Source organism: Ammospiza nelsoni, chromosome 5 (assembly GCF_027579445.1).
Source record: "Ammospiza nelsoni isolate bAmmNel1 chromosome 5, bAmmNel1.pri, whole genome shotgun sequence".
In the NCBI taxonomy this organism is placed as follows: domain Eukaryota; kingdom Metazoa; phylum Chordata; class Aves; order Passeriformes; family Passerellidae; genus Ammospiza; species Ammospiza nelsoni.
In genome coordinates this window covers 30,385,232-30,404,652 of record NC_080637.1, presented here as the reverse complement: position 1 = coordinate 30,404,652, position 19,421 = coordinate 30,385,232, and the positions used below count along the sequence as shown (strand labels likewise).

The 19,421-nt window shown below is 36.9% G+C and overlaps 1 protein-coding gene across 3 annotated transcripts in view; it reads left to right on the top strand.

Moving 5' to 3' along the window:
• The window catches only part of SCAF11 (SR-related CTD associated factor 11), a 48,586-nt gene extending 29,565 nt beyond the window's left edge, over positions 1 to 19,021 (top strand). For 2 of the 3 annotated variants that reach the window (XM_059471620.1, XM_059471617.1), the window contains exons 6-15: positions 427 to 494; positions 1,118 to 1,173; positions 3,523 to 3,629; positions 4,565 to 4,654; positions 6,023 to 6,129; positions 9,878 to 12,373; positions 14,368 to 14,711; positions 17,128 to 17,346; positions 17,784 to 17,903; positions 18,275 to 19,021. In XM_059471620.1, the coding sequence (XP_059327603.1) occupies positions 427 to 494; positions 1,118 to 1,173; positions 3,523 to 3,629; positions 4,565 to 4,654; positions 6,023 to 6,129; positions 9,878 to 12,373; positions 14,368 to 14,711; positions 17,128 to 17,346; positions 17,784 to 17,903; positions 18,275 to 18,403 (3,736 nt within the window). In that variant the 3' untranslated portion in view covers positions 18,404 to 19,021. The remainder of the gene's footprint in view (positions 1 to 426; positions 495 to 1,117; positions 1,174 to 3,522; positions 3,630 to 4,564; positions 4,655 to 6,022; positions 6,130 to 9,877; positions 12,374 to 14,367; positions 14,712 to 17,127; positions 17,347 to 17,783; positions 17,904 to 18,274) is intronic. The other variant, XM_059471619.1, reaches the window with a different exon arrangement.
• The last annotated feature ends 400 nt before the right edge of the window (positions 19,022 to 19,421 follow it).

The following is a 19,421-nucleotide window of genomic DNA, read 5'->3' as shown; positions in this document are numbered from 1 at the left end:
ATGAAAACTACAGAGTTCTTGAAGTTTAATGTGAAGCAGACTTCATTACAGCAAAGATAACTGGAGGTAAATTACCTTTTTTAACTCATAAGAAAATAAGATTCACCATTCTGAATCAACACTGACTGATATTCTTAAAGGGAAGTAGGTTATAACATCTTTCACATGTTGCCATGAAATCAAACAAATCTCAGCATTCTGATTTAGTACAGGATATTAACTTTTGTGTAAATTGGTTTTCTTTTTTTTTCTAAGCTGTTTGAAACACTATGGCTTTTGAAATACAAAAGATGATATGCAAGTTCAGATTTTAATAGTAGTTAGAACTTGATTTATGTGCAAAGAATAAAATTACCTTCAAATAGGAGAATATTTTGTTTGGATGCCTAGAAATGGCTTTTTTAATGTCTTTTTTTGGTCTTGCAGAAGAGCTGTATGTCCAGACAGAGGGCCGGTAACAATAAAATTAAGCAGAATTGTGAAGAAAAAATACAGTAAGTTGGTATTTGCCAGAATTGCTGTGTTTTATTAAGGAACTCTAGACTATCTTTCTTGATGACCCAATTTAATTCTTTAAAATTGCTTACATTTTTATATGAAACTGAAAATCCAAGTAGTAGAAATGTGGAACTTCTAGAGCAGAATTGCAGTATGTGAAACTCCTGTTCTTATATTACTGGAAAACTGCCTCTTCAATTTCAGTCACAACTCAAATGGATGTGGTTTCAGCCTCAAGTAATTTTCTGCATCAGGCAGCTGGGGAACTGCTAATGACTAGCTTTTACTCACAGAAGATTTTTTTGGTGGGAGTTCAAACACAAGCAACATTTAGGTGTGTTTTGAGATTGCTGTTCTTAGGGGTGTATTCAATAAAAGTTGTTTGATAAGTCTGTTCATAACTTAGGAAATAAAGAAAATAACTGAAGAGGTAAAAACTGCTTGGTATCTAAAAAGCTATTGTAAAGGTGTGTGCATTTTCATTTTACTCAATTGTACGTAAACATTGTAAATGTACTCAAGATACACATTTTATTAACCTCCTATTGCATTAATGATTTTGATGAACAATCAAGAATATGTTAAAGTTAAGATGAAAGTTTTGTTCCTTGTTTCACAGGTAATATTTTGCATGACAAACAAAACAAGAAAGCTTTCTCTGTGAAGATGAACAAGGTTGGTTCTGAAAAGGAAACATTTGTAAATGCTTTCTTTTATTAGAGCATTTTTAAGACTACCTTCCTGCCTTTTTTTGAGGTCAACTTCTTCTCCAAAATTTGTTCATTTTGGTATGATTAAAACTTTTTTATTTTGTCTCTTTTTGTCTTGAAGTAATTAGAATATAGTGCCGGGTTATATGAGCTTCTTTCTCAGATTAAAATTAGTTTTGTGGTGGTAAATATTTTCATTTAGATTAGGCTGTTACATTATAAGATCCTGAACCCTGTTTTCATTCGTCTCCTTTCATCCAAAGGAAGATGTTTTCATCTTCCTTTGGGAAGATTTTAGCCAAGCACCATTATATGAAGGTTTTCATTATTTTCAATAAAATATATAGATGTAATCAACCAAGTAATTTATGTGAATCTGATGTAGACATTATGGTTTGCATCAAATTGGGATTTGTTTAAATGTGACATTTCTGTCAAGAAGGTTTTTGTTTCCAGGTTTCTTGTTTATAAATCTTGGCCTATAAACACAGGATCACCAGATGCCAGATTTATAAGGAGCTGTAAAGGCTTTCGTTTGATTTCTACCATCCCTCCTTTCAAAAATACTTTGTGTCTCTGAGACACAAATTTTTGATCAGTGCTTTCTTACTCATAGTTGTAGCTGTAAATGAATGTGCAAGTTTTAGGCCATAAATTTAATTCTGCAGTGTAAATGCCATAATTTGCCATCATTCTATCTTACCTGAAGTTTGAATATTTGGAGGAAAAGCTTTTTGTTGTTTCATGTAGTATGGGGCACATCCTGTGTATTTTCAGCAGCAGATGGCCTGAATTGTGACTTCTGTTTGGTGCTCATTACACCATAGTTGTCAGGGATATTGTTACTTCCAGTCTGCCCCTTCTAAGTCAGGTATTTGGAAATTTGGGTTCTGTTGCCCTGTAAACTTAGAGTATATTTCACTGCGTTGAGGGGGTTTTGATCTGGAAAGACAGGGTTTAACGGTAGATCAGCCACTAATGTGACTTCGTGGCTGGGGAATGCTTTAATTTTTAGTTTTACTGATTTATGGTGAAGTGTCTAATAGCATTAATGTCTCAAATAGTACCTGTAGCAAAAAAAAAAGGTGCATAAACAAAAGTAGAACCATTAAAAACCTTCAGGAGGAAGCACGGGACTCTTTTAATTTCTTTTAAATTTTGAACATTATCCAAGAAATGTTCAAAATTTAAAAGAAAGCCATGGTGTACTAGCAACTACTACAAAAGGATATTTGTGGAACATCTGGATAGCTCTTTTAATTGGAGGGAGAAAGGTTAATATTAAAAAATTATATTATTCTTAAAATTAAATTTAAACACAACAGTTTTTTAAGCAAAACTTGAAATTTTTACACTGATAAAATAGGGCATTTTCCCTGCAGAAGCAGCTCTGTGTGCCAAAGTTTGATGGAGCATATGGATAATTTCTGCATATTGAGACATGTATTCTTATACATCCCACTCCAAAGTTTATTTTTCATTTTTCTGAATTAAAATTACAGGAGTATTCTAAGTTCCTGTACTAAAATACCACCCTAGGGAATGAACAGGAAAGTTTTAGTCAGATTTGAGGTGGTATGAGCCCCTTAGGTGCTGTGACAAACATGGATCAGTGTAGGTATATATTAGTGTGGGAAGGGTACCTGGAGGACTGTTGATGGTTTGTTGTTGGGGTTTGGTTTTTCCCCTGCAGCCGGTGCAGTGCCCAGAGCAGAGCTCCCTGCAAATGGCAGCAGCACACAGCGCATGGCTGGGCCTTGTTAGCAATGTGAATTGCTGGTGCTGCTGGTATCTTTTGAAATACAAAGTGGATTCTGAGTGTTGTGCCTCTGTGTGAGGGCTCAGTAACTAGACACACTAGACAATCTTCATGTTCCATAATCCTACCTGAGGGCAAAGGAGAATCCCAGCTATCCTCGTTAGGTTTTCTTGTTATTTGAAACAAAATATTTGGTGAATTGCTGTGAAGGTGCTTGAGCTGTGCTTACTGTGGTGCATTAGGTAGCAGAATTGTGAAAGAGTGAGGATCAGGGTTATTTATTCATAATGTCTGTTTGGAGCATGAAAGATTTTGCTTTATATAAAATATGAAGTTTATCTGCAAAGAGCAGTTGTTGAAAACTTAGAGACTGAATAGAGAAAATTTGTTTGCTTTAACTGCAAATATCTACATATACTTATGGGGCTATTATGGTGTCTGCTTTTTATGAACTAAATTCTTGCTGACCTAATTTAATTTCAGTGTATCTTCATGTATTTTGTGTTAATTATTTTATTTTGGGTGCCTTTAATTCATAATTTATTTTTTGTGTAGCCCAGAAGACAGACCTGCTGGAATGAGCGCATGAGAACTAATTTCTTCAGCACACTTCTGGCTGGTGGTAGCAGTGAAGAATCCTTTTTTAGCTGTAGAAATGACTGGTTAGTGTGTACTAGTGCTTCATATAAATTGATGGGTAACTGAATTGTGGATTCTTAACTTCCTTCTGCTCCTACCTGTATATATACTGCTTTGAAATCTTTTGAAGATTGGCAGAGTATTTATTCATTGATAAAGAGCAGTTAAAGGACAAACACAAATATTTTAATATGAGTACTGTTAAAAGGCACACCCCAATTTCTGTCATGTGTTCAGCATCAGAAGCACACACTTGAGTATTTTAACCTCATTGATTTCACAAGAGTTTTAATTTTAGTTCATGTTTATTTCCTTGCTGAATTGAAGCCTTGGATAGGAAAGGCTTAGCCCTGTTACTACAACAGCAGTTACCAAAAAAGTTAATGGTAAATATCCTGGTTTGTATCAGAAACAATTTTCTTTGTTGTTGTTGTTTGATTCCAGGAGGAATACTTTAAACATCCATGAAGCAATTTTGCATTAAGCAAAATACTCAATTAAGTCTTTAACTTAAGAATGGGTGTATAAATAAATTGTTCATTGAATAAATGGAAGAAAAAGAACAGTCTAAAAGCATGTTATTTGAATAATATGGCCTAATTAAAAAAAAAAAGTACTATATATGTTTTTGACAGTCTGTAAAAGATGAACTTTTTGCCATGCATGCAACAGAATTAATTAGTCAAGGATGCAAAGTTTCTCCATCCTTCAACTTTCCAACAGACACATTTCATCTCCTGTTTTCCATTCCATCTGCTTTATTTGTTTAGGACTTCTTTTGTGTTTGCTGAGACTGTATTTTTCCTCTAAGCAATAACCAATGCATAGTTTAATCATGACTGTTGAAAGTTCTAATGCAGTTAAATTAAAGTAATTGGTAGGAGTAGTTACTGAAATACAAAATTATCATAGTGCAAAGTTACTTTTTATAACTTCTTTTATGAAATTTGTCTTTCAGTACAGAATTCACAGAAGTCAATTCAGGGATCAGACAGAAGAGACAAGAACTGGAATTGTCCTGTTCATCTCTGATTGCTAGAGTTGAAAGGTCTGTGTTTTGGACTCGTAGTGGATGTTTATACTTCTGGTTTGGAGTTTGATTAATTCAAATTGGTCTTTAGATAGAATATTATTTTCATGAGACTATGTTTGCATTTAACTTGTTAATTTTTTGTGTATTTGCTGCTGGGTGATTTTATGTCAATAGATTCTTTTTTGTATGTCTTAATAATTTTTTGGTACTTGTGACAAACACAGTAACTCCACTGACTTGTGCCTCTTAATATGTCACCTTTTCACAGAAATGTGTGTTTGAATATGTTTTCTATTTGGAAGCTAATATTTAATGAGCTTTTAAAATTATCTCTGTCCCTAGATATCAGACTATGCTTGCTTTAACATCAATCTGATTCTGATTCTCCAGAGCACCCTCTACCCTACTTTCATGGGTTGGTTCTATCACTTTTTCTGTAATCATTTATAAAAAAATCCTTTATAAATCATTTATAAAAAATAATTTATAAAAAAATAAAAAAATTTGCCTCTAAAAAGAGCTAACAGGAGTTGTATCAAGTGAAACAGAGAACATAAAGTAATTCTATGGGTTTTTTTGTCAGAGAGCAGATGTGTGTTAAAAGCATGCCCTAAGGATATTTTTTGTGACTGTGAAGCAGAACCATAAAAATAACTGATTTTAAAATAACACAATAAGAAATTGGTTCTATGATCTTAATTTCATTACATATCTCTTTGCTCTTTTTGGTATTAAAAAAAAGATTAAAGTTAAAATTGCAAGTGAAGAGTTTTAAAATTACAATAAAAATTGCATCTAGGATTGAAATAATAAATTTATTACATTTGCATTTTCTTAGGAGAAGTTTCATTCCAACTCAGCCACAATGCAAAAATTGTAGATCCCTAACTAAACTCTGTTTTTGCCCAAGGTTTTCTGAAGGAGTCTGAATAAATATATATTTTTTGTTTGTATGAAGAAAAAAAATAAAGGAGTATTTTCTAAATTCTCATGTAGACAGTTTCTCCTTTTTCTGCAGAAATGGTTGCTGTTCTGCTGAAGTACTGAATCAGCACTCATTCCCTTATTTCCAGTGCTATAACCTGCTACTTTGGACTGGGCTGTTGCTGTTCTATATTTGACTATAAAGAAAGCCAGATGTACGTTGCTTTAACATAACATACCTTGTTCAAACAGTTTTGATAGATTAGGCAGTAAAATAAATCTGAAATTAAATATGACAAGGAAAGTTTTGTTCACTGCCAGCTATGTGTTTCTCTCCAGCTATGATGAAGTTTAAAGGATTGTAGTTGCCTAATGTGTTTTGGTTTTGTGCATTGTTTCTAAGACTTGCTGCAAACAGCCAAAACAACTTATGTCACTGCTTTTGCTTTTACTTTGCAGTGCTCCTTTAATATCTTGTGGAGTTGAAGCTGAGACCTGTCTTCTCACTTCTTCTGCAGTGGCTGGAAGAGTTTTTCCAACAAATATCAGGCCTTTGGAAAACTTTGGTAAACTTTTTTTTTGTAAGTTTTCTTTATAGCTCATGTGGAGCATTGTTAAAATATGATTATTAGAAATCAAACATAGTTAGTTACACTTAATGGGGAAAAAAATCTCTTTTGATGCAGTTTGGTACTATTTCAAAGTCAGCTACCTAATTTCTGAATTTGGAGTACAGAGCATTAATCATCCACCTCAAAGCTGGTATAACTTATTCTTTTGAAGATTAAATTAATAAGTATTTATGTAACTTCATTCCATTTCTAATTGCAACATTTCGTGCTCTTCTTTCATCATTTCCTATTGTTCGAGGATAAATCTTATTTTGATGCATTATGAATGGCATATTTCAGAGGTATATTGTGTGCTATGACAAACAAACCTTTCTAGCAGAGAAGAACATTAGTCAGGAAGCAGGGAAGTGTATGGATCTCTTTCAGTTTGCCTACAAGCTCTACTGGGCAAAACCTTGCAAAAGTGCTGGAGCTCCATGGTCTGTCAGGAAAGCAGCAGAAGACAAGACATGGAAGGAATTGCCTTCTTCCAGTTACTTTAACAGCCTCTGTCTCCATGCTCAGCAAGAATGTAGTTTCTCTTCCAAAAAGCTGCACAAGTTCAAAGAAGTGGAAACAAAGGAGTTGTCTTTTATAAGGCTTGAGTTAATACCTTCTTTGAATTGGGAATCACACCACTTTCACTTGTCTAGTAGGCAGATAGGACAGATTTGGGTCTCCTGGCTTATGAAAATTGTGTCAAAATAAATTACTGGAAGGAATTAAGTAGTAGTAGGATGATGAAAAAGTTGCATTCATATTCTTTATTCTTTTTAAAAGTATGTGTTTCACCTCCACATTTCCCAGTGAAAAATGGATAGGTTGCTTCCTCAGGTCTCTGATGTTTGGCAGTGCATTGTAGCTGATCCTTAACCATTTTGCTTCTAGTAATATACATGTCAGCTCATACCTCTTGACTTCCCTGTCTACTTTTCCACTTCTATAGTCAAGCTTTTTTGTTAGGATGTCCCAGAAGCATGAAAAAAATTATATTTAGAACAGAATCTTATCGTTTGTCTTGATTAGCATTTTGATGCTTTTACTGTGGACAAAGATTGAATTATAAGATTAGTGCCAACATACTACGGTGTTTTAAGATTCAGAGTTTTAAGTCATCTTCACATTTTATTTAAATACTTTCTATTGAGAAGGAGCATGCAGGAATTAAGAGTCTTAAAATTTCCTAGTAAAACAAGGGGATGGTGGACATGAAGATGTCCCTTGAGGATTTTAGTCACATTCTGTTGAGTGAGTGTTGCTACCCCATTTCATTTTTATATAGCATCTGAGTAAAAGGACAGCATGCATAAGAAAAGGCAAAGACAAAGGCAAAGAGGAACCTAATCTGAATATTGTTAGAGATGCACAGCAAGTGTATATATATATATATAAAAGGACACAGACCTTTAAAAAGGTGAAGAAAAGGAGAATGAAGACAATGAATACATTTTAAAAAAGATGCAAACTGGTTATTTCATTTCTTACTAAATTGTGCCTGAAACAGCATAGCATAAGCATTTTTTATTTTCCTTTTATGCTTCTCTCAACTTTTGGTCTCACCTAAAGTATACAGTTTTGCAGCAGAGTAACAGCTGACTCTGGCTTCCAGAGTTGTACAAGGAGGCATACAAATATCAATAATGACCATATAACTATAGTGTCTGAATCATGCCTGTAGCTGCTGCAGTTTTAGTAGTCTGCTACCATTAAATAGTCTGCTTTAATAACTTGACCTGAAAATGCTTTAGTGTATCTACAAATACCACTAAGATTTATGTTGGCATTATGCAGTTTTTGTGTGATTAAAATATTTTTCAGTAAAGAGTTATTGAGCTGGAATGCCTTTTATTTGGTGCAAGTCCAAATCTTGTGAAGCTTTTCTGTTAAAATTTTACAAGTAGTAGGACATGCTAAAAAAGGATTTGTGCTTCACATGTAGATTTTGAATGTGCTAGAAAAATAACTCCCCTTTAAGTTCTGTCCAGATTCCCACATCCCACTGGTATTCTGCTGGAGTTTTTTTTAATTATTGCAAGATTTCTTCTCCCTTGAAGAAAATAATCACAGATATTAAAATTTGAAATGTCATGTAACATCTGACTTGATTTCCTGGCTATTGTAATAGGTTTGAAGACATAATTAGTCTGAAACAGCCACCTGTTGCTAAGTGCTACTTAACCGCTGCAAAGTCACTTTGTAACAAAATGATTGGTGAGACTGTTAGAGTAGATACACGAAATAGTGTCAGTCACCTGAAATTCCCTGGAAGTTCTTTACCGTCATGTTATTTTCTTTTAAATACATGGTACCTTCTATACAGTTGATGTTGGGGGGTTTTCATTTTCTCAAGTGATTATTTGATCATTGGACATGCAAAATCCAGAACCAGTCCTTTTTTTTTTCATGTTCAGGCAAATTACTGTGTTTGAGAGGAAGGTCAGAGCATGTGATTGTAGTCCTGTGCTCTTTTAAAAGCGAGCAAGGTGGTTATGGAATTAATTCTCTTGAAATTATTGTTTGCATTTAATACAGTGATAGGCATTTTTGGTTCTGCTAACAAAGTAGTAAGTGGTAGAAAGAGGCTTTTTTGCAGTTACTTAGTTTTCTTATTCCAATCTTACTTTTCTAAAATATGTTTGTGAATACAGTAGCCAAATTTTTGCTGTAGCAGAAGCATGGGAAATAATGTGCAGAGTTAAAATCACACGTTTGTGATGTGAGAGATTTATTGCAAAATCTATAGCAATTAATCTTTCTTAGTTTGCACTGTTCGTGTATGAAATTGAAGCCATGAAAAAATGCATTTTAGCACCACATCCTTGATGCTTCCTGAAATCTGCACAAAGTGTGAAACAAATTAATGGACATCCCAAGAAATTAATTTAGTTCTGAAGTATTACATTCAAGTATATTTTCTTAATTATCATTAACCTTTAATTCCTGAGCTGTCCACCAGAAGCTTTCATAGCTGACAGTGCAGTCTTCCCTGTGCAGTGAACCCTTAGCTTCCCTACCTAGACTTTTGTCAAATGGTAGATGGCATGAAATAAATTAGTGCAGTATCAACACAAGAGCTGAGCTGCTTGCTAGGTGTGCCTTTGTCATTCTTTGTAGAGCTTTTGTTTTTTTAATGCACTGTAGGCTGCACACTGTATGTGCTGCTGGCACCTTGGGTGTCTTGTGGCAGAGTTTGCCCTATAACTGAATAAGTTTGCACTGTCATTGCTGTACCTGATCAACTGCTGCACATGTGATCATCCACTGGTGGCCACTGGAAGATGTCCCATTCTCTAGTACTGTGCTTCATAACAACAAGCCTGTGTTATAGTGACAGGAACTGCTATATGCTAACACTGCTGTGTGGTTAATTAATAACTTTTCTAACAGCTTAAATGCTGGCTATCTTTGAGCAGCCATTTCAATAGCAGTTTCACTATGCATGCTGTCACTGTCCATGTAGCCATGCCAGCACTGCTTCTAAACTGTGTGTTCAGATGTCTGGTGTGTCACTTTACCTTGTTTCTGTTCTTTAAAACAACCAGTTTTCATTTAAAAAAGAAAAAAAGCTGTGGCAGTATTACATCTAAATCTTAAATTGTATTATTGGAGGATATCTGTTGTGCTGCAGAAGGCCCTTTTATGTTCTTAAATATGTTCAGATAAATGATTATTATCAAATCTTAATGTCTTCTGTTTTTATTAGAATCTTTAGGCAAAGGATATGCTGTTGCATGTACCCAAGAAGGAGAAGAGAAAAAGGAAGCTTCTGGTTCATCTGGTACTAGAGGAAGTAGGAGGAAATCAGTTGCTACTACTCCTACGCGAAGGTCTGCACGGAACAGCAAAAATGAGGCTCTGACTCAGTCTCGGAGCTCCCCCCGATCAAGCAGTTCTGCTTGCAGTGCCCCTGAAAGCAATAACCCATCTCTGAATAAAACTCACTCAGAAGCAGAGAATGCTCCTCCAAAACGCAAGTCTAAAAGAGCAGTTAAACAACAAACACCTGCAGTTAAAAAGAAACTGAGACGTTCTGCACGTTCTGAAAAATCACCCTGTGGCTCAGTGGAAGATGATGACATTGCTGAGCCTGAAGCAGTCTTAACTTTAGATAAGGACCACCAGTCAGATAATGAAAGCAATAATGCAAGCTTCCCACAGAAGAATAATGTAGAAACAGAATCTGCTAATGGATTGGAAAGCTGTAGTGAGCATGCAGAAATTGAGGAAACTACAGGAGAATGTGACAGAGATGAAGACAATTCAGGCAATGCAGATGTTAGTCTTTCTCTTCAAGAACTCCCAATACTGACTTTAGGAAGTGAAAGTCAGGAATTTAAAGTAAAAGATGTTATTGAAAAAAATGCAGATCTTGACAGTCAGGACAATTGTGAAAATAGTCTTGAACAAGTGGAAAGAGTAGCTAGTCCCAAAGATGATGTATGTGACCATGCAACTTCTGAAAAAGTAGATCAGACATCATGTAGTCCTCAGAAAGAATTAATGGAGAACACAGAAACTTTGACAGAAGTAGATCAACCCATAGCTAGTCCAGAAAATGAATTGTTGGAACATTTGGATCCTCTGGGAAAAGATCAGCCATTGGAGAGCCCTGGAAGTGAGTTGCCTGAGCATCCCGAAGCCATGGAAACAGATAATTCTGAGACTGAACTAAAACCAGTAGGAGACTGTGCAGATACAAAACCTGTTCAAGATGAAGAACCAGCTGCATTAATACACAGTATTTCTATGGACAGTACCTCAGAACAGCCCTCAAAAGAAAACACCATTTCAGAAATTGAAGAGTGTGGAACGTCAGAGTCTCCACCAGTAAATGCTGAACATAAACATTTTGGTGAAGATAACAATGAAATGATACCAATGGACTGTGACTCGTTTTGCAGTGACCAGAATGAACCTAAGATTGAGCAGTTAGTGCCACCTGAGAGTACAGAGCAAGAAGTGAACTCCTTACAGTGTGATGTGGGAAACTCTCTGTCAGGTTCTGATGAAAAAGATGAAACTGTTCCTCAAGCAAGAGAGTCCCAGCCAGAGCTCAAAAAAGAGAAAAAGGCTCGAACTAGAAGATCTAGATTTCACTCTCCATCGACAACTTGGTCTCCTTCTGGGAGAGAGGGCAGGCAATCTCAATCACCATCCCCTAAAAGGGAGACAACTGGAGACAGGGGCTCACGATCACCCAAGAAGGTAGTTGTGAAAGAGGGAAGGAGATCCTTATCTTGTTCTCCAAAGAGAGACACACTCAAAGATGAGAAAAAACCACCATCTCGATCTCCCAAAAGGGAAACTGTCAGGGAAAGCAGGAGATCGTCTTCTCGATCACGAATTAAGGATTCATCTCCAAGGCGAAAATCTAGGTCTCGAAGCAGTGACAGAGATAATCAAAGAAGAGATCGTGACAGAGAAAGAAGAAATAGGAGGTGGTCTAGGTCACGGTCACGCTCTAGATCAAGATCACGATCTAGGACTAGAAATAAAGGTTCTTCATTCACTAGAAATGAGAGGGAAAGTCATTCACCTCGATGGAAAGATAGATGGGCAAATGACAGCTGGAGAAGTCCCAGAGGAAATGATCGATACAGGAGAAATGATCAAGAGAAACAGAATGAAAATCTTAAAAAAGAGAAGGACAATAATACAGAAAAAAGCAACGATGATCAGTGTTCTTCAGATAAGCAAAGGAATGATTGTCCAGACTGGGTAATGGAGAGGATAAACTCTGTTCCTGAGGCCAGGAACAGAGAGAGAGAGAAACCACATTGGGAAGAGAGCAGGCATGATAATGCAGGACAGTCTTGGAATAAAAACTTTGGTTCAGGTTGGATTCCTAATCGAGGGAGAGGTCAGCATGGCCGAGGTGGCCGTGGCCGAAGTGGTTTCATGTATGGAGACCAGAGTGAAAGTCACTGGCAAAACAGAAAACCTCTCTCAGGGAACTCAGATGGTTCTGGGAATGAAGCTTCGAGGTTCTCGGAACAGCAGCCATGCAAGCGTAAGAATGAGCAAGAGTTTTCGTTCGAAACGCCTGCTGACAGGTCTGGGTGGACATCTGCATCCAGCTGGGCTGTGAGGAAGACTTTACCTGCTGATGTGCAGAATTATTATTCAAGAAGGGGACGCAATTCATCAAGCCCACAGTCTGGATGGGGAATGAGACAAGAAGAGGAGACACCTGAACAAGGTATTAATGGTTTTGAAGTATGATATCTTTGTCACAGATGCAATAGCTGAACAAAATCCTGTCACATTGTCCTGTGATCTGATCTGCTGATAAGTTCTTTAAAAAATTATTTTGGGTGAATCCATACTCTTTTTGCAATATGGAGAGGTAAAGGTGGAATTTGGTGATTTCTTGTGTTTTGATGGCTTCTTGGTTTTGCATAAAGCCCAAGTTCAGGTTTAAGGACTGCATCTGAAGAGTGCTGCTGAAGTAAATTGATTTGGCTGAAGAGAAAGCATATCTTCATAGTTGCTTTTAGCATCTGCAAAACTTTAAAAAGGCTAATTTGTTTCAAAAATACATTAATTTGCCTGTGCAGACCCACATGGCAGATTTTGGAGATGACCAAGCAGCATATTGATATTTATCTTGCTCCTAGATAAGTAGTCCAGTTTAAATGCTTTTAAAAAATTTAGGGTAATTTATAAATACAAAACCAGTGCCTTTACTGTATTTCAGTTTTAAAATTCCTCCAAAATGTTAATACCAGTCTAAATCAGTTTTGGAGGGGTTTTTATATCTAAAAGACAACTGCCCTGACAGAAATAAACTTTTTGGTAGAAAGTAAGTTAACTGAACTGTGGATGAGATTGATTCTGAGTAGTTAAGAAGTCATCCACAGATTATTAATGCCCTGATAAATAATCTTTAAAGATAGATGTGGATTGACTTCAAGAACTATGAAATCCATTTCTGAAGACACTGAAGACTTGCACTCTTGCACTCTCTCCTTGTTCTGCCTTTCATTTTTATGCATTTTCATCCCATATGCAAGCAGTTTTCTCCCTCTTGTGAGAGTTAACTGCATCAGTGCCTTCCTAGTTTTGAGGCAACATTGTCACCCTTCTATCTGCTGGAGGGAAAACCTACCAAACCTGTAACTGAAAGCATTTTGTGATTCAGAGACTTTTGAATGTAGTTCAGGAGCAGTCATGCTGTTATTCACTTTTAGAAGCTGAGAATAGTACAACCATCTCTGATAACTGGATAAAACAAGCTAAGTTGCCATCATGACATGGTCCTCCAGGGCAACCTGCTTTTGCTGACCCTGCTTGAGCAGGGAGGCTGAACCAGAGAGTCTCAGTAGGTCCCTTCCAACCTCAGTGATTCTGTTATCCCATTATCTTTACAAATGAGGGTTTGGGCTGACATGTAAGGCCTTAGATTGCAATCCCTGTGAATTAGATGACAGAGTTCCTCAAGGAAGGGACTCTAAGGAAGGACATCTAAATTGCAGCATATCAATCATTTCTCCAAACTAAGTTATTGACTTCTGGAAGTCTTGGTGCTTGTATCTAGATTTTAACTTTTTGGCTTCTGTTGAAGAGAAGATGGGATATCAAAGTAATTCATTTAAGAAGTGCTACCTGCTACCCCAAGAGGTTATTTTTACTTCTGGGTTTTACTTGTTGTACCATGATGGGGTTTTTGAACAACTCTTTCTGAATATGAATATCTGTTAAATGGTTTGAGGATGACTTATTGCTCAGTGTGAAAAATCCCAGCAGAGTATTTCTGTAATTACCAGAAGTGTACAGTGAGCGTGTGTGAATCAGGAGCAGAGACTTGCTGATGTGGTAATGTGTGACTAACATTCTGCAATTGCAGAAGATAAATTTACTGGGTTAATTATGTTGTCTTCCTGCTCTTTGGTGAAAAATTGCAGTTTCATTGTGATGAAATAATTTATTGGATTTGTTATGGCAACCAGTATAGAAAAAAAATTCAAAATGCAGGCTTTCATAGTAACCTACATTTTTTAAACTTTGAAACTAGCATTTGGTTTCATGGCACGCGTGGTGGTGAGTGCTGTGCAATATCTTGAAAATACTCAGATTATAGAAAGCTTTTTGATAATCCATTCCTAATTAAGAGTTTACACACCTGGCTCCCACTTTGCTTTATGAAGTACAGAATTTCTTCTTGATATACAATCTGTTTTTTTGTTTTGTCAGATCCAAACCTCAAAGACCAAGGCAACCAGCAAAATGATGGCTCTCAGTTAGCAATAAGTATGATGCAACAACAAATGAATGTAATGCCACAAGTGAATGCACAGCACCAACCTATGAATATCTTCCCATATCCAGTGGGTGTCCATCCTCCCTTGATGAATATGCAACGAAATCCTTTCAACATGCACCCTCCAATGGCCATGCATCTCCCTGCTGGAGTGCCTCTCATACAGGTAGCTGCTCCCACAAATATTTCTCAGGGATTACCTCCGCCTCCACCTCCACCCCCACCATCTCAACAAGTCAACTACATTGCTTCACAGCAAGATGGAAAACAATTGCAGGTATGCTTTATCAGAAGCCATGGCAAGAACAGTGGTGAAATAATACCAGTTAAGGATTCTTTATCTTGAATACCATAAATTTATACTTGCAGTTTCTTTCTCTCTTGCCTGCTTACCAAATTTGAAGTGGAAGCATCCATGAGCATATGGGCTGTAGCTTTTAAAAAGTAACAACATACAGCATCATAACCAGGTTTTTGTGGTAATGAAACACTGAAAAATTTCATCAGTGTTGTCCATTATCTTTTTTATCTTAGAAGTGACCTGCTTCCAAAACTAAATTGTCCCCTTTCAAATCTGATATTTAAACATTTTAGGAAATGCTTGAATGCCGTTTCAGCAGCATGTAGGAAGTGATCTAACCTTCTGTGTTGCAGTTCTCATCCCATGGGGGGGTCTATCAACAGAGGAAAATTGCCAAGTACTACATGGCACCCATTTCTTCCTCACTTCCATACTCCAGCTGTCACCATCTCAGTGGCTTCCCTATTATTCTGCTTAATCTTTTGAGCTTTTTAATTAATAATTTCTGAGGTCTCTTTGGTGTTTTTTACTTCTACCTTCTTACCTGATTTTCCTGGTTTTGCATGCCCTGTTTGAGATCTAACTCCCACTTTATTTCTCCAGTTTCAAAAAGACTCTGCCATGCTTAGGGCAGGTCAGACCATCTTTTTGTGACTCTCAAGATATCTTTAAAACAACTCTTATGTATGTGAGCTCCTCCTGTAGCTGGCTGTTTACATTAAGAGCTTTTGTATCAAGGAAAAGAATATGAACAACTTGGAGGAGAACCCATGGCCCTGCAAGAACATGTAATACTGCATTTATGATAAGTAAAGGGCTCTTCAGGAGCTGACTGGGGTTTGTGCTTTTCTTTTGCTGCTGCCTGTTTTAACCTAAACCACTTTCCCCTACATTCCAGGTTGAAAAAGTGAGCAAACGATTTCTAGCCCTCTGTTCATGCATCACCTGTAAAGATCTGAAGTGAACTGATAAATGGCCTGCATTATTCTCACTTTTCACTGCTGTCATCTGTTTATAGTCATTAACTTACAACAAGGAGAGTTGAGTGCTGTGGGAAATACTGAGTGGGGTTACAGGCCATATGAAATAACTTTATACACTGCAAATTAAACCAACAAGGTACTGCTGGAACTAAAATGCTGGTAGATTGCTTGTTGATTTAATTAATGCCTCATGTCTTAATTAAAATATTTTCACGATTGGAAATCTAGTATATTTAACCTCCAAAAATGTAAGTAGTCAGAACATAGGCCTCAAACCTCTGAAATGAGTATCTAGTGTAGCAATAAATAAATTCCAGTAAAGATTGTGTATTGCTGCAAAATGCAGCTTTACCTATTGTAAAGTCCATGTTACACTTGTTGCTCTTACCTGCTTTTGTGTACTGGTGTCCATGAACCTGAATGCTCTTGCAGCTGCTGCTGCTTTTTCTTTGAGCTTTCATTCAACAACCCCTCAGTGGTGGCACAATAGAAATGACTGAATACTGCAGGACACCACCTGTCCTTCCTGCTGAAAGGAAAATGAAGACAGCACGCTGGTGAGCGTTAGCATGCTGACTATAACAGCTCCATTTCTGTGTCCTTTCCAAAGAGCTCAGATTCCTGTTTCATTATTTTCCATGTGGATAAATGCAGATGTGTAAAGAGTAACGGTGATGACCTGCAAAAAAGCAACGTTTAGTGTAGCCTGCCAGAAACATGCCAGGAGGATGTTCTGGGCTTTTGCTAAAAACGGTCTCTATCTGAAGTCTGAGAGCTACTTAATTTCTCAGTTCCAAAGTATGTGCAGTGCCTTTTGGTGATGTTTGGAAATGGCCAGAAAATGGCTTTTCCTGAAAAACAGATCCTGGTACTTCAGCCAGCGTTTCATCTCTTGCCTATGTATTTATATTTGCAAGTTCAAGCTGATAACAAACGTGAAAATAGATGTTTTCAAAGCAGCATCAGTATGATGCAGGAATGCAAGTGTGGCTTTGGGTGATACCTTTTGCAGGTGTGTTTAGGTGCTGACTTTTTTTAAAAAATGTCAATTTATCACAGCCTTGTTTTGTAAATCAGGTTGATTCTGCAGCCATAAACTTCCTTCCCCTTGTTCTAACACCCTCTGTGCCTGTTTGCAGGGTATTTTATTACTGGGATCAGAGCTGGAAAATGGCAGCCATTGTGGTGACATGGAAGATGCTTTACTTTTCAAGCTTTTCTTTTTGTTTTCTCTTTGAGTCAATCTAATGTATTGTGTGTAGCTTCCATAATAATGAGCAGTGTGGAAGTTAGGTAATGAACCAAAGCATGCAGTATTTGTGCTCGTTCTGGAGCAGCTGAGACTCCTAGAAAGGCCCATTGCCATATAGAAGAATGATGTATTAACTGCTGATAACTTTTTAAAACAGGGTATTCCAAATGCTTCTCATGTAAGTAACAGCATGAGTGCTCCAGCTTTGCCTGCTCCAGCAGCAGTCCTGGGAAACGTGGGAACAGTTCAGGGACCAAATTCGGGTAATGCAACGTCATCAGGTCACATGAAGAGCTCTAGTGCAGCTGTAAAATTGGGAGAAAACAAAGCAAGTGTAACAGTGGAAGCCAGTGCAGACAGCTCGAAGAAGGACCAGGCAAGTTCAAAGTTCAGCATATATTTTATATACACTGTTTATAGATTTACATTAAAACATAAAATTTAATTTTTATATAAATGCATTTTGATGTACTAAAAAATAGCAAGTTATGACAATAACCCCTCAGTGTAATGTACTCCATACCATCATGTATGTAATATTTTTGTGGCCATCATAGAACGCAGATTAGCCTCTGACTCTTTTTAATGTAATCTTCTTTAAATCAGCACTATTATAGATGTCACTTGAATTGCTATGGGAAAACGTTCTGTGCTTAGCAGAGCACGGGCAGCTCCCATGAGAGCTGAAATGTGTGTGTGGGGGGGGTGGTTTTCTCATCTTCTGTAGCAACCTTTTCCTGTTAAGTTTTAACTTGGGATTGATAAAGATACATAGGCAGTGAAATATAACACTCAAGTTTGTTTTCTCTTCAGAAATTGTTAATTCAAGAAAAAGCAGCACAAGAAGTCAAGCTGGCGATCAAACCTTTCTACCAAAACAAAGATATCACCAAGGAGGAATACAAAGAAATTGTGCGGAAAGCTGTAGATAAAGTAAGTGGGTCCAGTAATCCAAGCTGCACGCATTTCAGCTTGGGGCAAGCTCTGGGGTGGGTTTCTCGTTTTTCTGGGAACAGCCCTTTGGTGCTGGAAAGGGGGAAGAGGGAGAAGCAAAAATACCTTTCTTCTTTCTCTATCCACAAGAGCTTTCTTTGGCTTCTCAAAACAGAACCTGGTTATTGTGTGGAAGAATTGAATGGGAATCCAGAGGTATTTAGGGGAGCAATTGGAAAGTATTAGGAGTTTTAAAATATGTTTTGCCTGGGATGGAAGAATCAGAAGTGTTGGGAAATAAATGAATAATGAGGGATTGTGGCAAATCAAGGGAAATGTTTCAGATGTTTTTGTTCTTTAAACTGTTGCAGGTTTGTCATAGCAAGAGCGGAGAAGTTAATTCTGCAAAAGTGGCAAATCTAGTTAAAGCGTATGTAGACAAATACAAGCATTCACGGAAGAAAAATCCTGAAGAGGCAGTCTCCTGTGAAAGGAAATAGAATATGTTTTCATTTTTTAGTTTTATTCTATCTGCAAAGTGCAATTTCAATGTGAACTGTTAACTGAAAATTGTACATGACAGTGATTTGAATTTGGTTTTGATAAAACTATTTTTCAAGGTAGTGTATGATGTTTTGTTCTAAAGAAATATAGATCTGCAGGGCAACTTCTTTATTCCTTTTTAAAAACAGATTTCTAAAAAGAATAAAGGTGTAAAGAAGAATCATTAGGAATGTACGGTTGTGTGGATACTTAGATGTACAGCATTTTGACTTGAATAAGAGAGTGCATTAACTTAGAAACTTGGAGTACGTTGGGTTTGGAACAGGTATGTACAGTACATGTGATCAGTCAGATTAAAGTAAATTTTTTCTTTTGATTGCTCCCTAATTATAGCAAAGATGAAATAATTAATAGCCTTGAGAAATATTTCTAGTGTTAACTGGACAGGCTGAATGCAGGGGTCACAGTGTGTATATTAAAAAAGCACATAGAGTTGTCTGAACACAACTGTTTAGATTTCAAAAAGAAAAGTCATAAACAGTAAAATGTGGTGCCCAAAAGCATGGGTGCTGCACAGCTGTTGTAACACCAAATAAAAATTATGCTGCTTGGTATTGTTTGTGATGTTTTTTAATTTGTTTCAAGATAGTGGGATAACTTGAATAATTTTTATATGTTGAAAGCCCTCAGTCACCACACACTGAGAACCTCAGTTTAGGTTATGCCCTTAGGCTAGCAGGAAATTAGTGTACCAAAGCTAGATGTTCAGAAACAGAAAAGTTTCTTCTTCAAGTGAAATCAAGAAAGCTGGAATTTATTGTTAGGTTCCCAATCGACCAGATTGCCAGTTGTGCCAATCTCAGCTGCATGATACCTTTCTCCTTTAATTAGGGACTGTGGCATGAATCACCAGACTGGTATTGGTGAGCCCATGCCGTTGGAAGCCAAGTGTCTTCCTGCTTCCCTGAGCACTGGAGACAAGTTATTAGAGGTACCACAAAGCTAAAACAGCTG